Here is a 25,879-nt window from a genome sequence, read left to right as displayed (position 1 = left end):
TTTAAAATAGGGTTATTTCTAGAATATCTAAGGGATCAATTTTAGTAACGTGGGGAGTTAATATTAGTAACTATCAGGATTGCTTTTAGAATATCCCAGGGGTACATTTTAGTGGGGGGAAATTTTAGTAACTTTCAGGATTGATTTTAGAGCATCGAGGGGATCAATTTTAGTAACCTGGCGGGTTAATCTTAGTAACTTTCAGGATTAATTTCAGTAACATTCAGGATTGATTTTAGAATATCGAAGGGTTCAATTTTAGTAACCTAAGGGGTTCATTTTAGTATTTTTCGGGATTAATTTTAATTTTTTATTATTATTATTATTATTTTTCATTAATTTTATGAATGACAAAACGACGGAATTTTACAATAAAATTCTAATAAAAACACTTTTAAAACACTTGGGATGCAACCATATTATGACTTTTCTAAACCCTTACCAAAGTTCTACGCTCAATTAAACCGACTAAATACGGATCATGAGAAATTCGTTCCATTTAATAAAAAGTATCCTATTTTACTTGTAATTTTGTTATTTAGTTTAAAAACTATATTTTTTATAATTTGCTACTCACGAATTAAAAAAAAAGTTTAAAATTTAGTTTTTAGTAAAATTTAGTTTTTTCGACTCTTCGGTTTCTCGGTTACTCCCCGGGTAAAATTTCAAACTTTAATGAAACTGGAAGGGAAAATTAAGGCATAAAATTTCGTTCCAGGTCAAATGCGCTTGTCCCTATGGGGAAAGGATCAATGACGATGAACGAACTTGTGTTGCTGATCCCAATGCCGAACCACCAGTTCAAGCATGTCCCAATTCTTGGGATTTCACCTGCAACAATCAACGGTGCATTCCTAAATCCTGGCTGTGTGACGGTGATGATGATTGCCTAGACAACAGCGATGAAGAGCAGAACTGTACAAAGCCAACATGTGGCACTAATGAGTTCCAGTGCAAGTCCGGAAGGTGTATTCCGCTCAATTTCCGCTGTGATCAGGAGAATGACTGTGGCGATCACAGCGATGAGGCTGACTGTGGCAATGTTACGTGTGCTGCATCGCAGTTTGCATGCGAGAATGGTCGATGTATTCCGAGTATTTGGAAGTGTGATTCTGAGAATGATTGTGGCGATGGAAGTGATGAGGGAGATTTCTGTGCTGAAAAAACCTGTGCCTACTTTCAGTTCACCTGTCCGCGGACGGGGCACTGTATCCCACAATCTTGGGTATGCGATGGAGATGATGATTGCTTCGATAAGCAAGATGAGAAGGATTGTCCGCCAATTACGTGCCTTGCCAATCAATTCAAATGTGCAGATTTACGGCAGTGTGTTGAGGAATCGTACAAGTGTGATGCCATACCGGATTGCAATGATGGCAGCGATGAGCTGGGATGTCCGTCTGTCGGACCAAATCAGTGCAATATGGAGAAGCATTTTCAGTGTCGATCCAGTGGAATTTGCATTCCAGCTGCATGGCACTGCGATGGATCGAAGGATTGCGATGATCATTCGGATGAAGAGGATTGTGGTGCTATTTCATGTCCCAATAACTTCTACAAATGCAACAATTCTCGATGTGTCTTCAAAGCTTACATTTGCGATGGGAAGGATGACTGTGAGGATGGTAGTGATGAAAGTGCTGAACATGCATGTGTTGCACCACCATTCCGATGCCCAACTGGTCAGTGGTTGTGTCCCGAAGTGACTGGGCGTTGTGTAAATATTTCGTCAGTTTGCGATGGTATTTTGGATTGTCCAAATGGAGCTGATGAGGGTGAAGGATGTGATTTGGCTGAGTGTCAACATCAAGGTGGACTGTGTTCCAATGGATGCCAGAAGACACCCCTTGGGGCCATGTGTATTTGTCCACCGGGTGAAGAACTTGCTCCGGACAATTATACGTGTCAGGATCTCGATGAATGCAATCCAGCTGGATTGTGTTCGCAGAAATGTACCAATACCAAAGGAAGTTACTTCTGTTCCTGTACAGATGGGTATGTCCTAGAGCCGAATAAACACACTTGCAAAGCAGTCAATCATACAGCAGCTTTCCTGATCATTTCCAATCGACATTCAATCCTCGTGGCAGATCTCAAAGAGCAAGGTTTGGAAAGGGTGCCCATCATTGTGGAAAATGTAGTAGCAACAGCTTCAAATATGCATACTGGTACCATCTTCTGGAGTGACATGAAACTCAAGAAGATCTCTCGGTTAGATCGGGGAATGGAACCCAAAGAAATCATATCAACGGGCTTGGATTTAGTTGAAGGATTGGCGTATGATTGGATTGGGAAGAATCTGTATTGGTTGGACAGTAAACTCAATACGATTGAAGTGTCGTCGGAAAATGGTTCAAATCGACTTGTCCTGGCCAGGGAGAATATCACTCAACCCCGGGGGATGTGTCTTGATCCCAGTCCTGGTACTAAATGGCTCTTTTGGACAGATTGGGGTGAAAATCCGAGAATTGAACGAATGGGAATGGATGGTACGATGCGAGAAACAATTATCAATACAAAAATCTACTGGCCAAATGGTCTGACACTGGATATTGCAACTCAGAGGGTTTACTTTGCCGATTCCAAGTTGGATTTTATTGATTTTTGCTACTACAACGGAAGCGGAAGGCAACAAGTTTTAGCCGGAAGTCACTATCTCTTGCATCCACATTCACTGTCACTCTTCGAGGATACACTGTACTGGACAGATCGTCAACTCAATCGAGTACTGTCAGCGCATAAATTCAAGGGGAACAATCAAACTGTTGTCAGTCACTTGATTTCTCAACCTCTTTCCATCCACGTCCATCATCCATCTCTTCAGCCAATCACGGATAATCCCTGTTTGAGGGCTACCTGTCAACACATGTGTCTACTGAGTCCTTCTGCATCTGCAGGATACTCGTGCAAATGCAAACCAGGGTATCGTCTTCAATCCGATGGAAGGTGCATTGAAGAGGAGAATCCCTACCTAATGGTGCTCAAGGGAACCCAGATTGTCGACGTTCCGCTCAATGGCGGTGACGTCAGGGCAGGATCTCTCGTCCCAGTAGTGGGCATTGAAAGTGGAACGGGAATTGACTTTGATAGAAAAGGCGAAATGCTATTCTGGGTACAGGGTCGTGAAGATGACGATGAAAACTGTACAATCTTCACGACTCCCTACGGTGGAGGCAACAAAACTGAATTCCTAGGGATGGATTCAGGAATTATTGGTGCCCCTTACGTCATAGCCTTTGATTGGCTAGGCAGAAATCTCTATATTGGCAACCGAATGGCCAGTAACTTCGAAGTTGTGAGAGTTGATGGAAAAATCCGACATAGAAGTGTTATTTTAGCCAATGATGGGAATAAGACGTCAGTGTCAAAACCCAAGAGTATCGCCCTAGATCCAACAGATGGCAAACTTTTCTGGACGGACGAAGGAGGCTATGGAGTTCCAGCCAAAATTGGCAGAGTTAACATGGATGGTTCCAATGCAATTGTACTGCATGAAGATGTAGATAATCCGGAATCCATCACAGTAGACATTGATAGGAAGATTGTTTACTTCAGTACACAGCATCCACCGACGATTATGGCTATGCGAGTTGATGGGACGAACATGCAGACAGTTCTTTCGGAGAAAGATGACATTGCCCGACCAAAATCCTTAGCAGTCCTCGATTCAAGGCTATACTACTTGGATCCGGTGTATGAGAAAATTGTTCGAGTGGATTTACCCAATGGGGACAATGCCAAAGTGATACTGGAAAATGAACCAGATCTCAGGAGTATGACAATCTTCAAGAAGCGTTCAATGCTCTTGCATCCTTGTCAATCAAATAATGGTGGATGCGAACATATTTGCGTCCCCTTTGATAATGGCTCTAGGGTTTGTGCCTGTGGCGTTGGGTACAGGAAGGATAATGAAGTGGGATGCACACCGTATAAGCAGTTCGCGGTAGTTGGACAACTTGACATCACACGCGGATTCAGTCTGAAAGATAGCACAGAAGCCATGGTTCCGATCGCAGGTACTGGTCATCATATCCTCCATGTTGATGTTGTCTATAGAGATTCCTGGATTTACTGGGCAGAATACAATCGTGGTCATTGGAATGGTATCTTCAGGGTACGTCCAAATGGCACGGAATTGCAGCATGTCATCAAAGATGGCATTGGAAGCAATGGTATTCGCGGATTGACAATTGATTGGGTTGCAGGAAATCTGTACTTTACCAATGTCTTCCCGCATGAAAACTACGTCGAAGTCTGTTGGCTCGATGGAACTAATCGAAGAGTTCTGGTAAAAACTACAACAGACGCACCGAGAGAGTTGGCTGTGAATCCCATCAAGAGATTGCTCTACTGGATCGACTACGGTCAATATCCACGAATTGGTAAATCCTACCTCGATGGAAGCAACTGGACTCCCGTTGTAACGTCAGGAATATCAAATCCACGAGATCTAACTGTTGATATGCTAACGCATGATGTCTACTGGGTAGATTCTAAACTCGATATGATCCAGAAAGTGTCGTATAGCGGAGGAAATCGTCAAGTGATCAGGCGCAATCTACCCAATCCCATGGGCATTGCCGTTCACTTGAGCGATGTCTACTGGGTCGATCGGAATCTAATGACAGTGTTCAGGGCGTCAAAACTCCCAGGAAACACTTCACTCCCCGAGAAAGTCAGAACAAATCTGCAAAAACTCCGTGATATTGTCATCTATGATGTTTCAAATCAACCACCCGATGAAAGCAATCCATGCTTGAGATTGGGCAATGGTGGTTGCGATCAACTCTGCTTTAGCTTCCCTCCGGAGAATTTTGGTAGTAACCCTGGTGGACGTCTCAATTTCCGATGTGAATGTGCAACGGGAAAACTCAGTGCTGATGGTAGAAAGTGTGATCTTGTCAAGGAATTCGTGGTATTTTCCACGAGAACTGAAATCCGAGGCATCAATCTTGATCCCAGATCAACAGGTGTACCATTCAAAACCTTGGGTAACTTGACGAATGTCGTCGGACTTGACTTTGACTATGCTGACAATAAGCTTTTCTTCACACAAATTCGTCCTTGGTCGAAGATTGCTTGGACTGTTGCGGACAATCCGACAGCAACAGATGTCAAAACTATCCTTATGAAGGGTATCAATCCTGAAGGTATTGCCTATGATTGGACTCAGAAGAAGATCTACTGGACAGATAGTTTAAATAATTCGATATACGCTATGAATCTCGATGGATCGTCTTTGGTGATGATTTCAAGGGTCGAGAGACCTCGAGCTATTGTCCTTGATCCTTGTAATGGAACTCTGTACTATACAGATTGGGGTAGATTTGGAACATCCGGGAAGATCTTCAGAACAACAATGGCTGGTTCACTCAAGAGAGCAATTATCGATAAGGATCTCTCGCAGCCGAGTGGTTTAGCTATTGACTATGAAGATCGCATGCTCTACTGGACAGATGCCGTACGAGAGAAGATCGAACGATCACAGCTAGATGGCAAGGAACGAGAAGTTCTCGTAGCAGCTACAATCTATCCCTTTGCAATAACAATCCATCGGAACTACATCTACTGGACAGATCTTCAGTTGCGTGGAGTCTATCGAGCTGAAAAGCATACTGGAGCTAATATGTACGAGATGGTAAAACGTTTGGAGGATTCTCCACGAGATATTCACATCTACAGTGAAAGCAGGCAACAATGTCAGGCAAATCCATGTCTCCAGAATAATGGTGGTTGTGCCCAGAGTTGTCATCCGGGACCAAATGGCACGGCTGAGTGCAAATGCGATGACAACTCGAAGTTGGTGAATGAGGGTAGGATGTGTGCTCCGAAGAATCATACTTGCGACTCTAGTAAATTCTATTGTCGCAATGGGAAGTGCATTTCGAGGATGTGGGCATGCGATGGTGATGATGATTGCGGAGATAATAGCGATGAAGATACCAATTACTGTGCCTTCCATTCGTGCTCACCCAATGAATTCCGCTGCAATAATGGCAGGTGCATCTTCAAGACATGGAAATGTGATCATGAGAATGACTGCAAAGATAACAGTGATGAAGAGGGTTGCACATATCCACCGTGTGTCGATGGAGAATTCACTTGTCTCAATGGTCGTTGCATTCCACAATCGCAGGTTTGCAATGGCATCAATGACTGCAAGGACAATGCAACGTCAGATGAGACTCATGAACGATGCCCCAAGAATACAACTTGTCCGCCAAATCATCTAAAATGTGAAAAGACAAATATCTGCGTTGAGCCATACTGGCTATGCGATGGTGACAATGACTGTGGTGACAATAGCGATGAAGACGCCCTACACTGTGCTCAGAGAACTTGCCCACAGAACAGCTTCAGGTGCCCTAATCACAGATGTATTCCAGCCACATGGTACTGCGATGGAGATGATGATTGTGGAGATGGAGCTGACGAACCACCGGAGTACTGCAAGTCAGAGGGAAGAACATGCTTCGGGGATCTCTTCACATGCGACAATGGCAATTGCATTCCCAGGATTTACATCTGCGATGGGGACAATGATTGCCTGGACAACAGCGATGAAGACAACAGGCATCAGTGCAGTAAGTGTCTTTTTTTTTTTTAATTTCAAATGAAAAATATTTTTGCATGACAAAATTTTTAACACTTTAAAACCCGAGCCAAAAAATCACGTAAAATACCAAACTAGCATAAAATGCCAGTGCAGATATTCTCAACAAAAATGCAATTTCTCAATAGTTTTTCATTCCGTAGCAGTTCTAGGACCCATAAATTTATTTTACAATAAATCTTTTAACATTTTCTAGTAATTTTTATATATATATTTTTTTTGAAAATTGACAAAAAATGCCAAAGTGAATTTTTACAGATTTTCGTAGCAAAAAGCCAATTTCCATTGAATTTCCTTTTTTTGTCTTTTTTCCAGCAATTGGCAAGAATTTTAGGACTCATATCAATATATTTTCCTGTAAAATTTTCAAATTCTCATAATAGTTTGCGCTTTTTCTTAGGAATATTTTATGTGAAATTTCAATAGAAATTCAAAAAAGAAAAACAAGGCGTGAAGTGAATTTTTTCCTTAGTTTTCTCTACAGTACCACTTTACAGCAATTCTAGGTCTTATATTATTTAATTTTTAATCATTACACTGTGCAACGACGATTTTGTCTCTGGGTTCTCATGCTATTTTTTCTATTACTAGGGTCAAATGATTTACGAAAATACTTATCATTTTGATTTCATTTGGTTTTTGCACCTGGAATCTAGGCAAAACCGTTTTTGCCGTTTTTTGATACTTGGGTGCCTATATCTCCGATTCTGCTGAACCGATTTATTTCTTAATATGGGAACATTTGTTCTCCTTTATATGCCCGATAATCCTTTGTACAGATGGAGTTCGTACAACTGACACCAGGGGCGCTGTAGTCTCATAAATGTCAGAAAACATGGAAAAATCGAACTTTTTTGCAACTTTAATCAAAAATATATCGAAAACTATAACTGTACCCAAAAATCTGTTTAGTAGGTTTGATAAAGAATTTTATTAGCTACATTTTCATCCATGTACAACTTTTCTCTAAGATTGATTTTTGACCTCAAAAATTAGGTTCAAACGAAAATCGAGCACTTAGACAACTAGAGTCCTGTCATGGTTATGTTCCATAAGCTACATATTCAAATGTCCATTTCTGATGCCAACTCCATAAAAAAGGTGGCATTTTACGCCAATTTGGTATTCTACGCCCATTTTCTGTTTTTCCCCTATTTTTCAAGTTAATAGAAAAGCTATCAGCTATTTTTTCCACTAAACGAAAGCTAATTAAATTCTCTTTATATTCGTGTTATTACTTTATCATAATATTCAATAGAATTCCTACAATATGAAGCTTTACACTTAAAATTGGAGTAAAATGCCACTTTGGGTTTTAAAGTGTTAAACTGAAGAATAGGGGAGAGTGGGGTATTTTCAAACGCGCATGACTTTTGAAAATATAAAATTTTCGTGTAAAATAGGGGTGGCAAAACGTCTCAGACTAGTATTCGTTCATGACGCTTATGCTATACTTCACTATACTATACTATACTGCATCATTTCCCGTTTACCGGTTCTAAACCGATTTGAACCGATTCATAAATCATTCAAATGATCCTACAAAATAATTTTAAGAGTAATATAATTGATTTTCTGAGAAAAATTACTTATCGGTTTATAACCGGTTCATGACTGGTTCATAACCGATTTGAATCGATTTATAAAAACATCAAAACATTGTCCAAAATATCTTAGGAGTAGTACAATTGATTTTCTGATAAGAAGTACTTTTCTGTTATAAGGTTAGATACCGGTTCATAACCAATTGGAACCGGTTTAGTCTTGTTAGAAATTCCAAGACCTTTCCAACCAGCCAAAGCATGACCCTCTTTTTAACCTTTGATATTGAAAAAAACCGGTATTAGGAATGATTCAGCCGTATTTTCGTATAAGAACGAAATTTCCAGCTAGATAACGTCTAAAACATGTCAAAATATAAAAAAAATCGCGCGACGCGTTTTCGAGCAATAAAAGACATGGTTTTAGAAGGGATAGGCAAGGGTCGGGGGAAAATGAGGGGCATATTAATGGTCCCGGGGTTGACTTATGTGAGGTTCCCCGACTATCTCAAGTCGCTATCTCTTACCATTTTCGTCTAGAGCTGACGACAGCCGGACGAGTCTAAAACGCGAAGATTTGTTGAAAAAAAATGGTCTCCGTGAGATGAAAGGTGTAAATTTTGGGAGGGGGGGGGGGGTGAAAAAACCGAGGGATAATAATATTATATACTGTTGTCTCCGTGGAGTTCGACCAGTAAAATGAATAAGGGAAACTGGGGCACCACCAAACACGGGATAGTACCAAACACTAATTTTTATTTCTAAACTACTTGGCCTATCTCGACTATTTTTTAAGTGGGTAAGCATCTCTGTAATGCCTATGAATTTCTATAAGTTTTTTCTTCTTAAAGTCGAATATACGATTAAAAAATAGCAGTGTTTGGTGGTAAAGTAGACTCTCGCTAATTCGGCTGTTTTAAGATCGGGGTACTTTTTAATTCGGGCAGCAGTTACATTTGAGAAAAGTTTGTTGTCATTTTTCACGTTTGATTATGATTATCAAATGAATCAAATATGCTCAAATTTGGCATGGTTTGTCATAGTTTTGATGTGATTTTGCATTATTGAGGGATTTTCATGCAATTTACGATATATATCAGTGTGTAAACTCAATATCTATACGGACATGAATAAAAAATCGTTGCATTTCAAAAAGTTTGTCACCCGAATTTCTGTCTAATTCGGCTGACATTTCGGTCCCATATGCCCGAATTGAGAGAGTCTACTGTATTAAGGAATTTTAATGCAATTTGCGATATAACTGTGTAAACTTAATATGTGTGTGCAGATGAATAAAAAATCGTTGAATTTCAAAAAGTTTGTCGTCCGAATTTCTCTCTAATTCGGGTGACATTTCAATCCCAAATGCCCGAATTTGAGAGAGTTTACTCTACCCCAGTTTCCCCTAAATGTGTAATGACCTGTTTTTAAGTGATCAATCCCAAGGAAACTATATGGACTTAGCTTAATTATAGTTTATAAACTTTTGGCAAATTATTCTCCAAGAACACTTCAGGTGCGTGAAACACCCCAGGTTCCTCTACAACAAATTCGTAGAGTTATGGAAACTTTAGAATGATTTTTTTTAGCAATAAAACAACCATTTTATTCCTATAATTCTTATGCCAAACGCACAATAACTTTTGTTTAGTAAACATGTTTTCGAAATTTCAATGAGAGTGAGTGAGATCTAGATCTAGTCATCTCGCTCATTATCATCGGAAATTTTGAAAACATGTTTATAAACAAAACTTATTGTGCGCTGGGCATTACACAGAAAATAATATTTTGTAAAATTGTTTGTAAATGTTTGTGAATTTCTACTGAGGACTTATAAAATGCTCGTAAATTGTATGACCCAATCAAAGCTCGTTAATGATCATTTAGTGAGCATTTTTTGTTCTTTCACAAACATTTGTTCGTAAATGTTCGTAAACACATAAAAAAGTTAGTAAAATTTTATTATTTGTTCGTAAAGTTTTGTCAAAAAAACAAAAATGTTTGTCAAAAAAACAAATTTTTGTAGAGGAACAAAAAGTGTTCGTCAAGTGATTTCTTGTGATGATCTTTCTAAAGATGGGTAACATCCGACCCTACCCCACCCCACTGTACCCTGACCCTTACTATATTGAAATTGACCGGACTCTATCTCTAATGTTTATTAACCGATTTCACTAAACTTTTTTTTCTTAGGTTGCTCTTCACCACTCAGACTATTTAAATTAGAAAATGACCAGTGATAAGTCTAGATAAGCTTATGGTAGCTGAGATTCTTTACAGGTGAACACGGAATGCGTGGAATTTGGGGAGCTTGCTACTCGGAATGCGTGAAAATTCGATTGTGAGTTGAATTTTGGGGGTAAAGAATCGCGTCGAGCCAATTTCATCCATTTCGACCGACAAAAACAGTTTACTCGACACGATTCTTTACCCCCAAAATTTAACTCACAATCGAATTTTCAAGCATTGTGAGTTGCAAGCTCCCCGAGTTGCACGCATTTCGAGGTCACCTGTAAAGAATCTCAGCTACCATAAGCTTATCCGGGCTTATAGTGATACTAGTGAGTTTTTATTGGGGGTCATCAAAAACAAAAAGTTGATATCTTTTACCGTTTAAAGTCCAGAACGGTCACAAGTTTGTAAAAGAGGCGATTATACAACTGCTCTTGAGTTCGAGCAGTAAAAACGAAGATCCAAAATGAAACTTCTCTCCGTATTTTATGGAACGAATAAAATTGCTTATTTATTTCGATCATTTTTTTTAATTTAATGGAAATATTTCGGTAAAGTCCGAGCGTTTTTATTTGGCACTTAAATACTTTAGAAAGTTTATAAAAGTTCTTTTAATTTTACATACTGCACTTATTTATTGAATTTTAAATCACAAAATTAACTTTACACAGAAAAAAATATTTTGTAAAATCGTTCGTAAATGTTTGTGAAATCCTATGGAGGACTTACGAAATGCTCGTGAATCGTATAACCCATAAGCAAGTTCATGAAATGTTGTATTTTTTTCACAAATATTGTTCGTAAAATGATCATTTGACGAACATTTTTTGTACTTTTACAAACATTTGTTCGTAAATGTTCGTAAACACACAAAAAAAATGTTCGTAAAATTTTGTCATTTGTGCGTATTTGTTCGTAAATTTTTGGCAGACAAACAAAAATTTACGAACAAATGACAAAATTTTACGAACATTTTTTGTGTGTTTATGAACAAATGTTTGTAAAAGTACAAAAAATGTTCGTCAAATGATCATTTTACGAACAATGTTTGTGAAAAAAGTACAAACTTTTACGAACATGTTTGTGGGTTATACGATTCACGAGCATTTCGTAACTCCCCCATAGGAATTCACAAACATTTACGAACATTTTTACAACATATTTTTTTCTGTGTATAGTTGAGCAAAAACTTTTGAACATTCTTTTTTATCATAAAAATTTGTAGAATTTGAAACTTGTAGTCAAAAAATTAGGAATTTTCATTACTTGGCATTATTTGAAGTGGAATTTGTAATTTACATTTCACTCTTGAATTTGTTGATGATGGTAAATTTTGCCAAAATGGCAAAGGAAATGTAAAGGTAACGTGAAAATTCCTGCGTAACAAGAGGAGTTGCCACTTGTTGACTATATAATGCGCTTTACAAATTTTCCAACAAAATTTGATTGTGGAATTTGAACAGGTACAAAGCAAATCATTATCATAGAGGTGCTTGTTCACTAAATCTAACCAAACCATTTGACCTAAATAAATAAATCAATAGAGAACCTGTTACACTTCACTTACCTGGCTGATAGCAAAATATGCTAATTTATGCTTCGATATTTGTTAGATGATCGAAAATGCGATGAAGAGACTGAATTCACTTGTGAAGAGAATAAATCCTGGGGTAGATCACAGTGTATTCCCAAGAAGTGGATTTGCGATGGTGATCCTGATTGTGTTGATGGAGCAGATGAAAATACTACCCTTCACAATTGTCCAAAACCTCAGCCCTGCGGTGAAGATCAATTTACTTGTGAGAATGGTCGGTGCATCAATCGGGTGAGTGATTGAATGAAGTGGATTGAGAGTGTTTCTCCCTGCCCAGGAAAGTATTAAAGGTGAGGGGTATTTGTAATTTACTTTCCAGGGATGGCTCTGTGACCACGATAATGACTGCGGAGATGGTACAGATGAGGGTAAATTCTGCAATTCGCAATATAAGACGTGCTCCACGAATGAATTCACATGCCAGAACTTCAAATGTGTAAGAAATCAATATCGGTGCGATGGTGAGGACGATTGTGGTGACAAATCCGATGAGGTGGGCTGTGTGAAGGAGAATGTCACATGCCCTGCCGGTCAATTCACATGCACCAATGGACAGTGTATTGATTACCATTTAGTGTGTAACAAAGTGTCTGATTGTTCAGATGACTCTGACGAACCGCTCCATTGCAATGTTGATGAGTGTGCTAAAGTTGAAATTCACCAATGTGGTCACAAGTGTGTTGATACTCTCACGGGCTATTACTGTGACTGCAATCAAGGCTACAAGTGAGTAACATATTTCTATTAATTATGCATTATGAATATTGTAATTGAGTGGGTGTTGAACATTGAAGTTCGAGAAGGCTTTCAGGCTCGCACACACTCTGGCTTCGATCAATTCATATTTTTCTCATATTCCTTCAATAAAATGAGTCTCGCATTTCCTGAGAAAAAAAATGAGATGAGATTCATTAAAAGAATATGGGAAAAATATAAAGTGTTTGAAATCAGAGTATGTGCGAAGCCTGAAAGGCTCTCCCTATTTAAGACTGAAGGCGGTTCTAATTATTTTAATTTTCTTATGAATCTGGTTAACCATTCATTTGCAAATTAATGGACTTTTAAAAATGATCAGAGGAAAATCCATAGTTCATTTTAAGAACGAATGATTATTTGAAATTCGTATCGGTCGATAACTAATGAAAGCTGTAGTATTATAATTTCTATCAATTGGACAAAATTTTGTTACATAAATTAACATTTCCATAATTTCTCGATGTAATTTGATGAATATTTAAAGTTTTAAAAAAAAATATTTTAAGATTTTAGGGTAAGTGTGCCAAATTCCGGCCAGCTTGCAATTTCGGCCACACTTATTGTTCCTCGAATTTTCATGAATTTTTGGTTTTTACATACTCTAGGGATTATACAATGCAAAAGAATAACAAAAAATGTCGCTTCGACAAACAAGATGATGTGAAAAAGACATCTGAAGAATTTCCAATGGGCAAGGAACTATGCGAATGAAGGTGGCCGAAATAAGGCACCAAAGCTGTGTGAACATTTTTATTTATTTTAAAATGTATTAAGAACGATTTTAAAGTAGATAAAGGCGATAATTTGTCTACAAGGTTCTAAGCAACATTCCTAAAGTAGAAGGAATGAAAAAAAATCAATTTCTATTAAAGATATTACATTTTAAACTTGAGACCTTGGCGCTTGCATGCAACTATGCCGAAATTTGGCACACACTTACCCTACAATATTTATTTACACACGAGTAGGGTAGGTGTGCCAAATTTCGGCATAGTTGCATGCAAGCGCCAAGGTCTCAAGTTTTAAATGCAATGTTTTTAATTCATATTGATATTTTTTGTTACTTTCTTTTCTGGAAGGTTGTGTGGAACCTTGAAAACTAGTTTATCATCTTTGTTTTCTTTAAATCACTTCCTAAAATATTGAAAAATTATTAATAATATGGACATTGCTTTGGGTAGTATTCCGGCCACTTTGTGTGAAATTCCGGCCACCTTTTTTCTGACCACCTTTTGTGACGGAACGGATAGAAAATTTTAAAACGTCAAACGGAACGAGTTTAATATTTAGTTTAATACGTTTATATGACCCACAAGCCCTGATATCTTCCGTGTAATTGTCCTGAAGACCTAAAGAGCAGCATCTCAAACGCGCAAATTCCCGTAGCAATTTACTCTTCCTGAACTCTTCCAATGCCTTTTCCACATCATCTTTTTTATAGAAGCGATGGTTTTTTTTCTCTGGACATTGTAGAACTCAGAAATTGAAAAAAAAACATAAAATGAATAAGAAATTTAGGAAAGCAAAAGATGTTGCCGGAATAGGCAACACTACCTCACCGGAGAGACGCCCACAAAGTATATCGACGGCTCCATTCCATACTATTCTAAGTCGACTTAGAATTATATTACTCCGAGAGATATGTTGTTCCTGGGACCGAGATCTACTACTGGTGAAAATTTGGTGATCATCTGACGTTCGGGTAACGAGATATTCAATTTTTTCGAAAAAAAATTACACGGGCAGCATAGGAAATCGCCAACTTCAAATGGCTCTCCTGAAATGTTGTCATTCTGAGATAGAATAGTATGGAATGGAACCGTCGATATACTTTTTTACGCGAAATATAGGATCCAGCTGGGGAATTTTACTCGAAATTTAAAGATTGATTCACTATTAACATAAAGAGAAACAATCTTTAAAGAAAACTAATCAATTTTCATGAAAAACACCGAAAGAAAACCTTCTGCACTTCACCACAAATCAGAAGACTGCTAGAAACACAATCGATCTGACATATTTTTTGTAAGACTGTTTCCACACTGAGTTTTTACAACGCAATTTAAATTAAAATTATACCTAAAATTTTACGGTCTTTGTGTTAATACATCCTAAAATGAATAAATAATTTAAAAGCAAAATGAATTCATTGACTATTCGAAAATTACATGGATAATTTTATTTTATTTATTTGCATGGCCGAAATTACACTCAAAGTGGCCGAAATTAGAAGCTGGTCGAAATTTGGCACACTCCCCCTACCTATATTAAAAATCATCGTGAAATTTTTGTGAAAAAAATCAATAAATTCTTTCAATAGTTAGTTGAGGTTAAGTGTCTGAAAATTAAGTGAAATTCTTAGAGGAATGTGGGTAGCTTCCGAATGCGCCAAACTTCGATTATTGCATTTTTTATTCCACATAATTTATAAATATTGAACACCATATTTATTTTTAAGCAAATCATCTGCCTGTAATACATAGGGTGGAGTAACCACTTATTATCGCTACTTTTAGGAAAAAGTGAAATTAACTTTATTATAACTTTTGACTCCTTTTGATAACTCGAATTTGACACAAAGTTACTTAGATGTATTGGCTCTAGATTCGTCAAAACTGTAGTCCTAAAATTAACCGCGGGAGTACCTAAAAGACTGATTTTTGTTAATATTGCAAAAACAACCACTTCATCGCCACTTTTTACCACTTTTAGCCAGTTCTATAACCACTTCTTGCCACCCACTTGGAAAGTTTAAAACTCGATTATTTTAGGCAATGTTATGCAAAGAATACATTCAGCATTTGTATTTCCTCATGATCACCTTATTATTACTCATTTTAGGGTAAATGTCCTAATTCAAAACCATTTCCAGACGCTTTAACTTTGACGGAAGATTCAACACATTAAGTTCATATTTTTTCTAAAGAGAATTACATAAATTTGCTCCTTGAATCTTCTAGAATGTTACTGTTTAAGTGAAAAGTCTTTAGATATAATTTGAAAACTTCTTAAATACAAGAAAAATACAAGAGTGCAAAATACTTCTATTGAGAACATATTAATCCAAATGGAGACAAGGGAAAGTTTCTAATTGGAGACAAACAGTGTAAGTGAAACCGCGACGAAAGGTTTCCAAAACTTTATTGAGTTGCTCTTGAGTGCAGGATTTATTCTTATTCCTTGTCTTTTCTTTCTCATCTAAAACAATAAAAATACCTCTCCAAAAAAATTATATTTCCGGGGTTTCCTATTGAAGCATTTGCAGACACTTTAGAAAAAACCCTTTTTGTTCACGAAATAGATAATTATTTCATTTGAAAACTTCACGTACCGTTAACAATAAAGGTTAGCACTTAATTTGACTAAAATTAGCCAGAAATATGACATAAATGTTAATAAACAAAACGAATAAACAACAGCCATCTTATTGTGTTTTTCATTGGAAAACATGATCGATCGATGAAAAATTCGATGGTGAAAATGAATTAATGAATTAATTTTTACTTTATTTAGAGCAAAATTAACTAAATAATGAAACCGTGGTAAAGTAAATTATATTAATAATAATTTAGTACTGTATTTATTATGGAAAAAATGACGTTTCCATTTGGAGTAGCGAAAAGTTTCCATTTGGAGCAGGTTTTGAATTAGCTTAATTTACCCTAGTTCACGCCAAAAAATACTCGACTACTCTTGGGAAAGGCCTTACTCATATCCATACACATAGTAACCTACTGGGGCTGAACTCTTCTTCGCAGTGGATTGTGAAAGGCTACGAAGGGTATGCGTGACCTTCCACGGTTGTGTCAGGTACGTTTGTGGCTTTTGCCCCCGTGATCACATTTCCGAGCATCATCACATCCCAGTGGGTTATGATCTGCCATCACATTCTCGTCTCAGAGCGGTGTCATTCCTTTTCCGTTTGATCGTTTCTGAGAGATCGCAATACTTACACTGAGAAAAAAAGAGGGTGCGATTAACTTTTTTTCCTCATAACTTTAACACTTTTTGGGTGTAAAAATATATCAACATTTTTTAATGTTAATTTTACACCTTTTTAAGGGTAAAATTAACATTAAAAAGGCTAACTTTAACCCCCAATACATCCAAAAAGGGTAATATTTACACCGATTTTAGATCAATTCTGCAGGGTAAAATTAACATTTCCCGAATGTTATTTTAACTTTTTCGAATTTCTCCCAGTGTAGCTTCACTCTTGATTCCCGGGGCCTCTTGGTTTAAAATCATTCTCGAGGAAATAAATTTACTTAAAAGGGGGTTGTTTTGAATATTCAAAACTTCTATCTCAAAGCTTTTAAGTTATATATTGTGGGGAACTAAACTACAACCGATTGAAAGTTTCATTACTTTCTGTATTTGACCCATGAAACAGTTGTAGTTCATTGGTATTTCGTGTTCTTTGTAGACTCCTTTCTGACGGGAAGGCTTGTACGGATATTGATGAGTGTATCGAAACTCCGGGAGTTTGTTCTCAACACTGTTCCAATACTCCCGGAGGTTACTATTGCAAATGCGATGATCGGTACTATGAACGACAACTCGATGAGCATACTTGCAAACGAAAGGATCGCACTGAGCCTTGGTTGATCTTCACAAATAAGTACTATGTTAGGAATATGTCTGTGGATGGTCATCAGTACAATTTGATTCATCAAGATCTCATGAATGTCGTGGCACTTGATTTTGATTCACGGGATCAGTACATGTATTTCTGTGATGTCACGGCTAAAACGATCTACAGGTCTCACTATGGAGAGGATGATGTGACGGAGAAGGTGGAGAAGGAACCTGTTGTTCGGCATGATTCTCATGGACTTGAGGGATTGTCTGTGGATTGGGTGGGTAGAAAGTTGTACTGGCTGGATAGGCACTCGAAGAATCTCGATGTATCTGAGTTGGATGGGACAAAGAGGAAGACACTGAAGAGTGGAATTGTCGATCCAAGGGCAATTGTTGTGCATCCAGGAATTGGTTATCTGTACTTTACTTCGTGGCACCTTCAGGCATATATAGCCAAGATGGGAATGGATGGAAGTAATTTTACCAGAATTCTTACATGGGAGGATGATATTGCCTGGCCAAATGCCCTGACAATTGATTACTTCACGGACAGGATTTACTGGGCAGATGCTCATCTGGATTATATTGCTTTTGCTGATCTCGAAGGACGTCATAGGCATATTGTGTTGTCAGGAAATCAAGTACCTCATGTCTTTGCTCTTACACTTTTCGATGACTGGCTCTACTGGAGCGATTGGAATCTCAAAGCTATCAGACGAGCAAATAAATTTTCCGGAAAGGATCTAAATACCATCAGGAATACTACTCATCGTCCATATGATCTCCATATTAGTCATCCTCTGAGACAAATTCCTTTCCCCAATCCCTGTGGAGAGAATAATGGAGGATGCTCCCATCTGTGTCTCCTGTCGCCACCTCCGGAATCAACCTACCTCAATATCGAGGGTTACATTGAGGAAGGAGCTCCGAGCTATAAATGCGCCTGTCCCAATCAATTCTACCTGGCTAGGGACACGAAGACATGCATTGCAAACTGCACAGCTGGTCAACATCGTTGCGGCGGTGTCGATGAGAAGTGCATTCCGTGGTTCTGGAAGTGCGACGGTGAGAAGGATTGCAAGGATGGCAGTGATGAACCGGCTTCATGTCCAGCTAGGCACTGCAGAGCTGGAACTTTCCAATGTCGCAATACCAATTGCACTCCATCTGCAACAATTTGTGACGGAACTGATGACTGTGGCGATGGAAGTGACGAACAAAATTGTGATCTTCCGTGTCCAGAGTCAGACTTCAAGTGTCGCTCGAGTGGAAGGTGCATCCTGGAGAGCTGGAAGTGCGATGGAGATGCAGATTGCAAAGATGGAAGTGATGAAGATCCGGCTATTTGTCGTGAGTATTTTTTCATGTTTACATATAGATAAATCCGAGTTCATAGCATTCTACGAGTAGATGCGTTTTTTCAGCCTCTGACGTAATTTTTCAAAAACATAAATTCAATGTTCAATTTCTCGAAAACTGCTCCATAGATTTTCAAATATGGAGATATTTTAGAAAGGTCTTAGGTAGATCTGCAATATAGGAAAGAGTAACATTGTTTCATCTACATACGACTTTAAAAAAATAATATTTTTAGTTGATGCAATTAATAAGTTAAACGAACCGAGATAATCCTTTAAGGACGAGAAGCTTTCCGCTGAGCGAAATTCAATGAAATCAATTTTCCCTCGATATTTTAGCCTAAATAACAGATTTATGGTTAGAAAAAGAATTTCCTATCCCTAGAAGTCCTGGAAAACAATGGGTCATATATGACCCAATCGTCCATAAAGGTAAAAAAGCACAAAATTTTTCAGACGACTAATTTACTCGTTTGCTCTGTTATTTTTGTAGGAGGAATAACTTGAATATATTTGTGATAACAAAAAAAGTTATTTAGAGTACGAGTAAAAATTAAAATGATCAAAAATTAATTTAAAAAAAATATCTCATTCAATTTTTGGTCTCAAAGAATCTTGGAGACTGGTACACAAAAACAATAATTTTTATCATAAAAATGTATTAATGTTTGCATCATTTTTTATTTTTATGATATTAATCGAAACAATTTCCAGTACTGGTAACACAGAGATAAATGTCGCATGGCTCACAAATACAATTGGTCTTATAATCCTTTTTTTTCTAATAGCACCATGTGCACCTGCGCCTTTCTTCAGTTTTCTTCAAAACATGTTTCATGGTAATGGGTATGTGCAATGTTAGTTGTCTCTGCGAATTTCAGACGTAGTTGCACATTGCTGTGAATCCGGGAGTTCTTCCGGCATTGATGCGTTCTCGATGAAACTTCAAAGTCCACTTCAACCACGTCTTGTTCCAAGTATATTTTGTCGCTTTCGTTCAGGATAAAATTGTCGTCTGGGCATTATGTGGATGATTTCGTGGTCATTGATCTTGAAATTTATTTTCCATTTTTGAAGTCATCTACAAGAGTAAAAAAAGTTATAAATTTACAACATTTACGTAGAAGCATTTTATAAATTATCAAAATATTACCTGCTTCAGTCAGTATTTCACTGGGAAATCTCAGCTAAATGATATTATCACACAATATTATACGAATAATTGACTATTTTGCGCACACATAAACAAAAACATGAAACATTCTGACCTCAAAAGTTGGAAAATCCATTCGGTAATTTTTTTACCTTTATGGACGATTGGGTCATATATGACCCATGAAAAAAAAGCTTCCCTGAAAATACCAATAAACTATAATTTTTACTTTGTTGAGAAATATTATGTATAGTTATTACAATTTCTATTCCCAAGAGGTTTTTGCTTTAAAAAAATTAGAAATATTAAAAATATCAAAATTCAAGCACCAACGTGAAAATTTGAAAATTCGTCATTTTTGAGCTCAAATATTTTTTATATAGCAAATAGCTGGAGATTTGCAAAAAATATCCTAGATTCCTACATCTTTCTACTTCGAAATAACTTCAGGTAGTCAGGAAAAATTATTTTCTCTATGGGTCACGGGTGACCCAGTCGTCCTTAAAGGGTTAAACTAACAGGATATCAGTGGAAGAATTTTGACAATTTTTTTCCAAGTGAAATGGCTCTGCCAACTCTACCTTCTTCTACTAAAAAAGGGATGGCAAAGCGTCCCAGCTTTGCAGAATGCTGGAACTCGTTTATTATTAATCTATCGAATCGGGATATATTGTTAATTGTTACAATATAATCATGTTATATTGTTGTTGATCCCGTTTGGAAGAATAAGGTAAGTCCGTTTGCAGACCGCCAGGAGCGCCTTCCCCGTAGTGTGGATGCTCCTTCCATGCTCCCGGAGTTGTTGGGCGAAGGCAGTGTATTATTATTACGTTTTATTCCGTGTGAAAATGTCTTTTTCCGAACATTAATATGTATTGCACCGGGAAGAACTCGAATTCACAACTGTGAGAGTCGAGTCAGAGTAGTAGGGTATCTAAGGGGGTGCGGGAGGGGCGGTCCGCCCAGGGCGCGAGCCTCCAGGGGCGCCAATGTTCCTTTTTTAGACAACTGAACCCTGACCCTTTATTCTTGCCATGTTGAAGTAAAAAAGATTTTAATAAAATAGACTCCGAGTTCTGGAGTGTCCCACTTCTTGCAATGCCTTTTGTCCTTAATCTACCAAAATTTGCGTTAACACTTTTAATTTTCTCAGAGACTTTTTGGGGCGCCTCTCTAGTTCTTAAAATGCATTTTGTCGTTATAATTCTGCAAAATTTCGCGTTGAAATAAAAAAAACTTAAAAATTTTCTGTGGCGCCCTTTGGTTTTTAAATTGCATTTTGTCCTTATAATCTACCAAAATTTTGCGTTGAAATAAATAAAAAAACTTTTAATTTCTGCACAAGACTTTCTAGAGCACTCCTCGAGCTTTTAAAATGCATTTTGTCCTTATCTATCAAAATTTCGCGTTAAAGTAAAGAAAAACCTTTTTTAATTCCCTTACTTTCTGGGGCGTCCAATTGTTCTCTAAAGGTTTTCTTAGAGCTTATAAAGATCTCAAAAAGCATTTTGCCTTTATATTTTTGCAAAGTTTCGTGTTGAAATATAAAGGAACGCTTTAAATTCCTTCAGGTGCTTTTTGTGGACGCCTAATTTCTTTGCAGAGTTTTCATGGCGCTCCTCTTGCTCCTAAAACGCATTTTGTCATTTTGTCATTTTGCGCAAAAAAATACTTCGAAATATTAAAATAAAATTGTGTTGAAAATACGCACAGCTCAAGTATAAGATGGTTCAGAGTGTGTATAAAACTGGTACTTCTCAGTAATATTTAATTGAATTTCGCATAAAAATTAGTTATCGGTTATGAACCGGTTCATAACCGATTCATAACGCCATTTCTTACCGTTTGGCCTTTAGAGCTAGCGACAGTCGCACGGATCAGATGCACAGACGGACAAACAGCGTTATTGCAAATTCGAAACATCAGATTCTCAATATTCTACCAAAATACGATCCCTTGGATGGTAAACACTGCTCCCTCTCTGAAGTTTCAGCTCACAGAAAAAAAAAATATTTTGTAAAATTGTTCGTAAATGTTTGTGAATTCCTATGGGGGAGTTACGAAATGCTCGTAAATCGTATAACTCACAAACAAGTTCCTAAAAGTTTGTACATTGTTCGTAACATGATCACTTGACGAGCATTTTTTGTACTTTTACAAATATTTGTTCGTAAATATTCGTAAACACACAAAAAATGTTCGTAAAATTTTGTCATTTGTTCGTAAATCTTCATAAAATGTTCGTCAAATGTTCATCAGACAAACAAAAATTTACTAACAAATGACAAAATTTTACGAATACTTTTTGTGTGTTTACGAACATTTACGAACAAATGTTTGCTAAAGTACAAAAAAATGCTCATCAAGTGATCATGTTACAAACAATGTTTGTGAAAAAATACAGACTTTAACGAACATTTCGTAACTCCTCCATAGGAATTCACAAACATTTACGAACATTTTTACGACATATTTTTTTCTGTGCAGTAAAACATCCTTTTGACAAACTTTAAAAAAGATCCAGTTAGCCGCCGATTTGACAAAACTTTTACATAGTTCTATATGGAAAAATATCCTATACACAGAAAAAAATATTTTGTAAAATTATGCCCAACACACAACAACTTTTGTTTAGTAAACATGTTTTTGACATTTCAATGAGAGTGAATGAGATCTAGATCTAGTTATCTCGCTCATTTTCATGGGAAATTTTGAAAACATGTTTACAAACAAAAGTTATTGTGCTCTGTGCATTATTCGTAAATGTTTGTGAAATCATATGAAGGAGTTACGAAATGCTCGTGTATCATATTACTCTCAAACAAGTTCGTAAAATTTTGTACTTTTTTCACAAACATTGTTCGTAAAATGAACATTTGACGAACATTTTTTGTACTTTTACAAACATTTGTTCGTAAATGTTCGTAAACACACAAAAAATTTTCGTAAAATTTTGTCATTTCTTCGTAATTTTTTGTTTGTGGCAAAAATTTACGAACAAATACGAACAAATGACAAAATTTTACGAACATTTTCTTGTGTGTTTACGAACATATCCGAACAAATGTTTGTAAAAGTACAAAAATTTCTCGTCAAGTGATCATGTTACGAACAATGTTTGTGAAAAAAGTACAAACTTTTACGAACTTGTTTGTGGGTTATACTCTTTACGAGCATTTCGTAACTCCCCCATAGGAATTCACAAACATTTACGAACTTTTTACAAATTTTATTTTCTGTGCAGTAAAAACATCCTTTTGACAAACTTTTAAAAAGATCCAGTTGGCCGCCGATTTGACAAAACTTTTATATATTCTATGTAAAAAAATATCCTTTTCACAAACTTTTCTTGTTAATACGACAAGACAGTTTTTTCAGCTTACGAATTGAACGACCAATGAGAAAAAAGAGGGTGCGATGAACTTTTTTTCCTCATTACTTTAACATTTTTTAGGTGTAAAAATATATCAACATTTTTTAATGTCAATTTTACACCTTTTTAAGTGTAAAATTAACATGAAAAGGGTAACTTTAACCCACAATACACCTAAAAAGGGTAATATTTACACCGATTTTGGATCAATACTGCAGGGTAAAATTAACATTTCCGGAATGTTATTTTAACTTTTTCGGATTTTTCTCAGTGAATGAATTGAATTTTAGTAGCATATTGAATCATATTATGGTCAATATGAATATGGTTTCTTTGCAGATAAACGATCTTGTGATCCTGAAACGGAATTCAGCTGCAAGAATGGACGTTGCATCCCAAAACTATGGATGTGTGACTTTGACAATGACTGTGGAGATGACTCAGATGAGCCAGCGTACATGTGTCGTCAGAAGAACTGCACCACGGGATGGCAGAGGTGCCCAGGACAGTCCAACTATCGCTGCATTCCCAAGTGGCTGTTCTGCGATGGCAAAGATGACTGTCGGGATAACAGTGATGAACTTCCAGAGAATTGTCCAACTTGCCAGTCTGAGACGGACTTCAAGTGCGGCAATAACCGATGCATTCCTAAGTGAGTTTGTCTTTTTTTTCCTCAAGGGTTTTATTTACAACTGAGAAAAAAATTAGGGTGCGATTAACTTTTTTTCTTCATAAATTTAACACTTTTGAGGTGTAAAAATATATCAACATTTTTTATTGTTAATTTTACACCTTTTTAAGGGTAAAATTAACATGGAAAAGGGTAACTTTAACCCCTAATACACGTAAAAAGGGTAATATTTACACCGATTTCGGATCAATAATGCAGGGTAAAATTAACATTTCCGGAATGTTATTTTAACTTTTTCGGATTTCTCTCAAGTGTAGGGGGTTTATTATATGAGATAAATTGTCTTTCAGGCAGTGGATGTGCGATTTTGCCGATGACTGTGGCGATGGAAGTGATGAGACTGAGCAACAGTGTAAGGGTAAATATCGAGATTGTTCAGAATCAGAGTTCCGCTGCACGAACGGGAAGTGCATTTCAACACGATGGAGATGTGATCATGAAGATGACTGTGGAGATTCCAGCGATGAGCTCAATTGTGAAGGGTTCCAGTGCAAAAATGGTACATTCCAGTGCGCTTCCGGACACTGCATTGCTGCATACTTCCGGTGCGATGGGGACAGAGATTGCAGAGATATGTCTGATGAAGCTGGGTGCCCACCAAGATTCCCTGGTGGCAGATACTGTCCGGAATCTAGGCATCAGTGTGACAATAATCTCTGTGTCTCTCCGTCGGATCTGTGCGATGGCACTGATGACTGTGGCGATAATTCAGATGAAGCTCCAGCTGTTTGTTCCAATTTCAACTGTGACACTCTCAGGCGTTTCCAGTGTGCCAATCATCGATGCGTGGCCCGGTATCAGATTTGCGATGGCGTGGATAATTGTGGTGATGGATCAGATGAGAATAACATGACTCTCTGTGCTACCAGGCAGAAGCCATGTGATCTCTATCGACAGTATCAATGTGCCAATAAGAAGTGCATAGAAAGGCATCAAATTTGTGACTATGCTGATGACTGTGGCGATGGAAGTGACGAATTGGGATGTCATAGGCAGAATACATGTTCAGATCTCACACGAGGTGGCTGTGAGCATCACTGTCTCAATCTCACAGACGGAGGATACATCTGTGCCTGCTATCCGGGATACATAATAACGCCAGATAATCGGAAACACTGCAATGATATCGATGAATGTGCCACGGGAATTCATACGTGCTCACACATTTGTCACAATATCAATGGCAGTTACAGCTGTTCTTGCCAACCTGGCTTCCGGCTGTCCGATGGAATGTCTGGGGTATGCAAGGCTGAGAAAGAAGATGTACTTCTAGTGTATTCAAATGGGCCGGAAATAAGAGGATACGATCTTCAGGTAAGATTTTAATTATTAATTTTCAGATTACAATCCAAAGGTTTAGCCAGGATTTTAGTAATAAGGGCTCTTTCTTAATTCAAGCTTATACTATTTGGTCTCTAAAGAGAATTCGAAGGATTATAACTGAAAAAAAAACATTTTTCAAAAGAAAATAAGAATAATTTTCCCGAAAAATTGCAAAAAATCTTATTTTAATTTTTAATAATTAATTTATTATGGAAAAAATCACATTAGGAACAAAACTTTGTTTTGTGATCATTTCTGCACCGATTTTAATGATTTTGTCGGCTTTAGACAAAGGGTACAAAAACGTTCTGATGGATCTGAGAAGTTCTCTTTGAAGAGATGCGTTTAAGCCTGAAAATAATATCCCAAAAGGAATGTTCTTAGATTAAAAAAGATGGCAAATTGTTCCAGTTTTGCAGAGTGCTCGAACTTCGGCATAGAGTTCCCCGTGAATTATAATTTTCTTGAAAATCATCTCAAAATTTATAATTATTAATAAATTGCAATTTGTTTTTTTTTTTAGTAATTTTACTTTAAAAAAATTAATTAGGAAGAAATTCGAGCGTCAAATTGTTTGAAATGCAGCGATTTTTTGTTCTTCTGCATATTCATATTAATTTTACATACTCATATTTATGGTAAATTTTATGAAAACCCCTTCATC

General features: G+C 37.1%; 1 protein-coding gene across 1 annotated transcript in view; it reads left to right on the top strand.

Annotated features, from left to right (window-relative positions):
- LOC129805838 (low-density lipoprotein receptor-related protein 2) overlaps positions 1–25,879 on the top strand; it is a 132,713-nt gene that overhangs the window by 93,362 nt on the left and 13,472 nt on the right. The window contains exons 8-13 of the mRNA XM_055854040.1: positions 719–6,584; positions 12,000–12,211; positions 12,300–12,706; positions 17,163–18,667; positions 23,541–23,853; positions 24,183–25,206. Coding sequence (XP_055710015.1) covers positions 719–6,584; positions 12,000–12,211; positions 12,300–12,706; positions 17,163–18,667; positions 23,541–23,853; positions 24,183–25,206 — 9,327 coding nt within the window. The remainder of the gene's footprint in view (positions 1–718; positions 6,585–11,999; positions 12,212–12,299; positions 12,707–17,162; positions 18,668–23,540; positions 23,854–24,182; positions 25,207–25,879) is intronic.

This window comes from Phlebotomus papatasi, chromosome 3, assembly GCF_024763615.1.
Source record: "Phlebotomus papatasi isolate M1 chromosome 3, Ppap_2.1, whole genome shotgun sequence".
Classification (NCBI taxonomy): domain Eukaryota; kingdom Metazoa; phylum Arthropoda; class Insecta; order Diptera; family Psychodidae; genus Phlebotomus; species Phlebotomus papatasi.
This window is presented reverse-complemented; position numbering and strand designations above follow the sequence as displayed.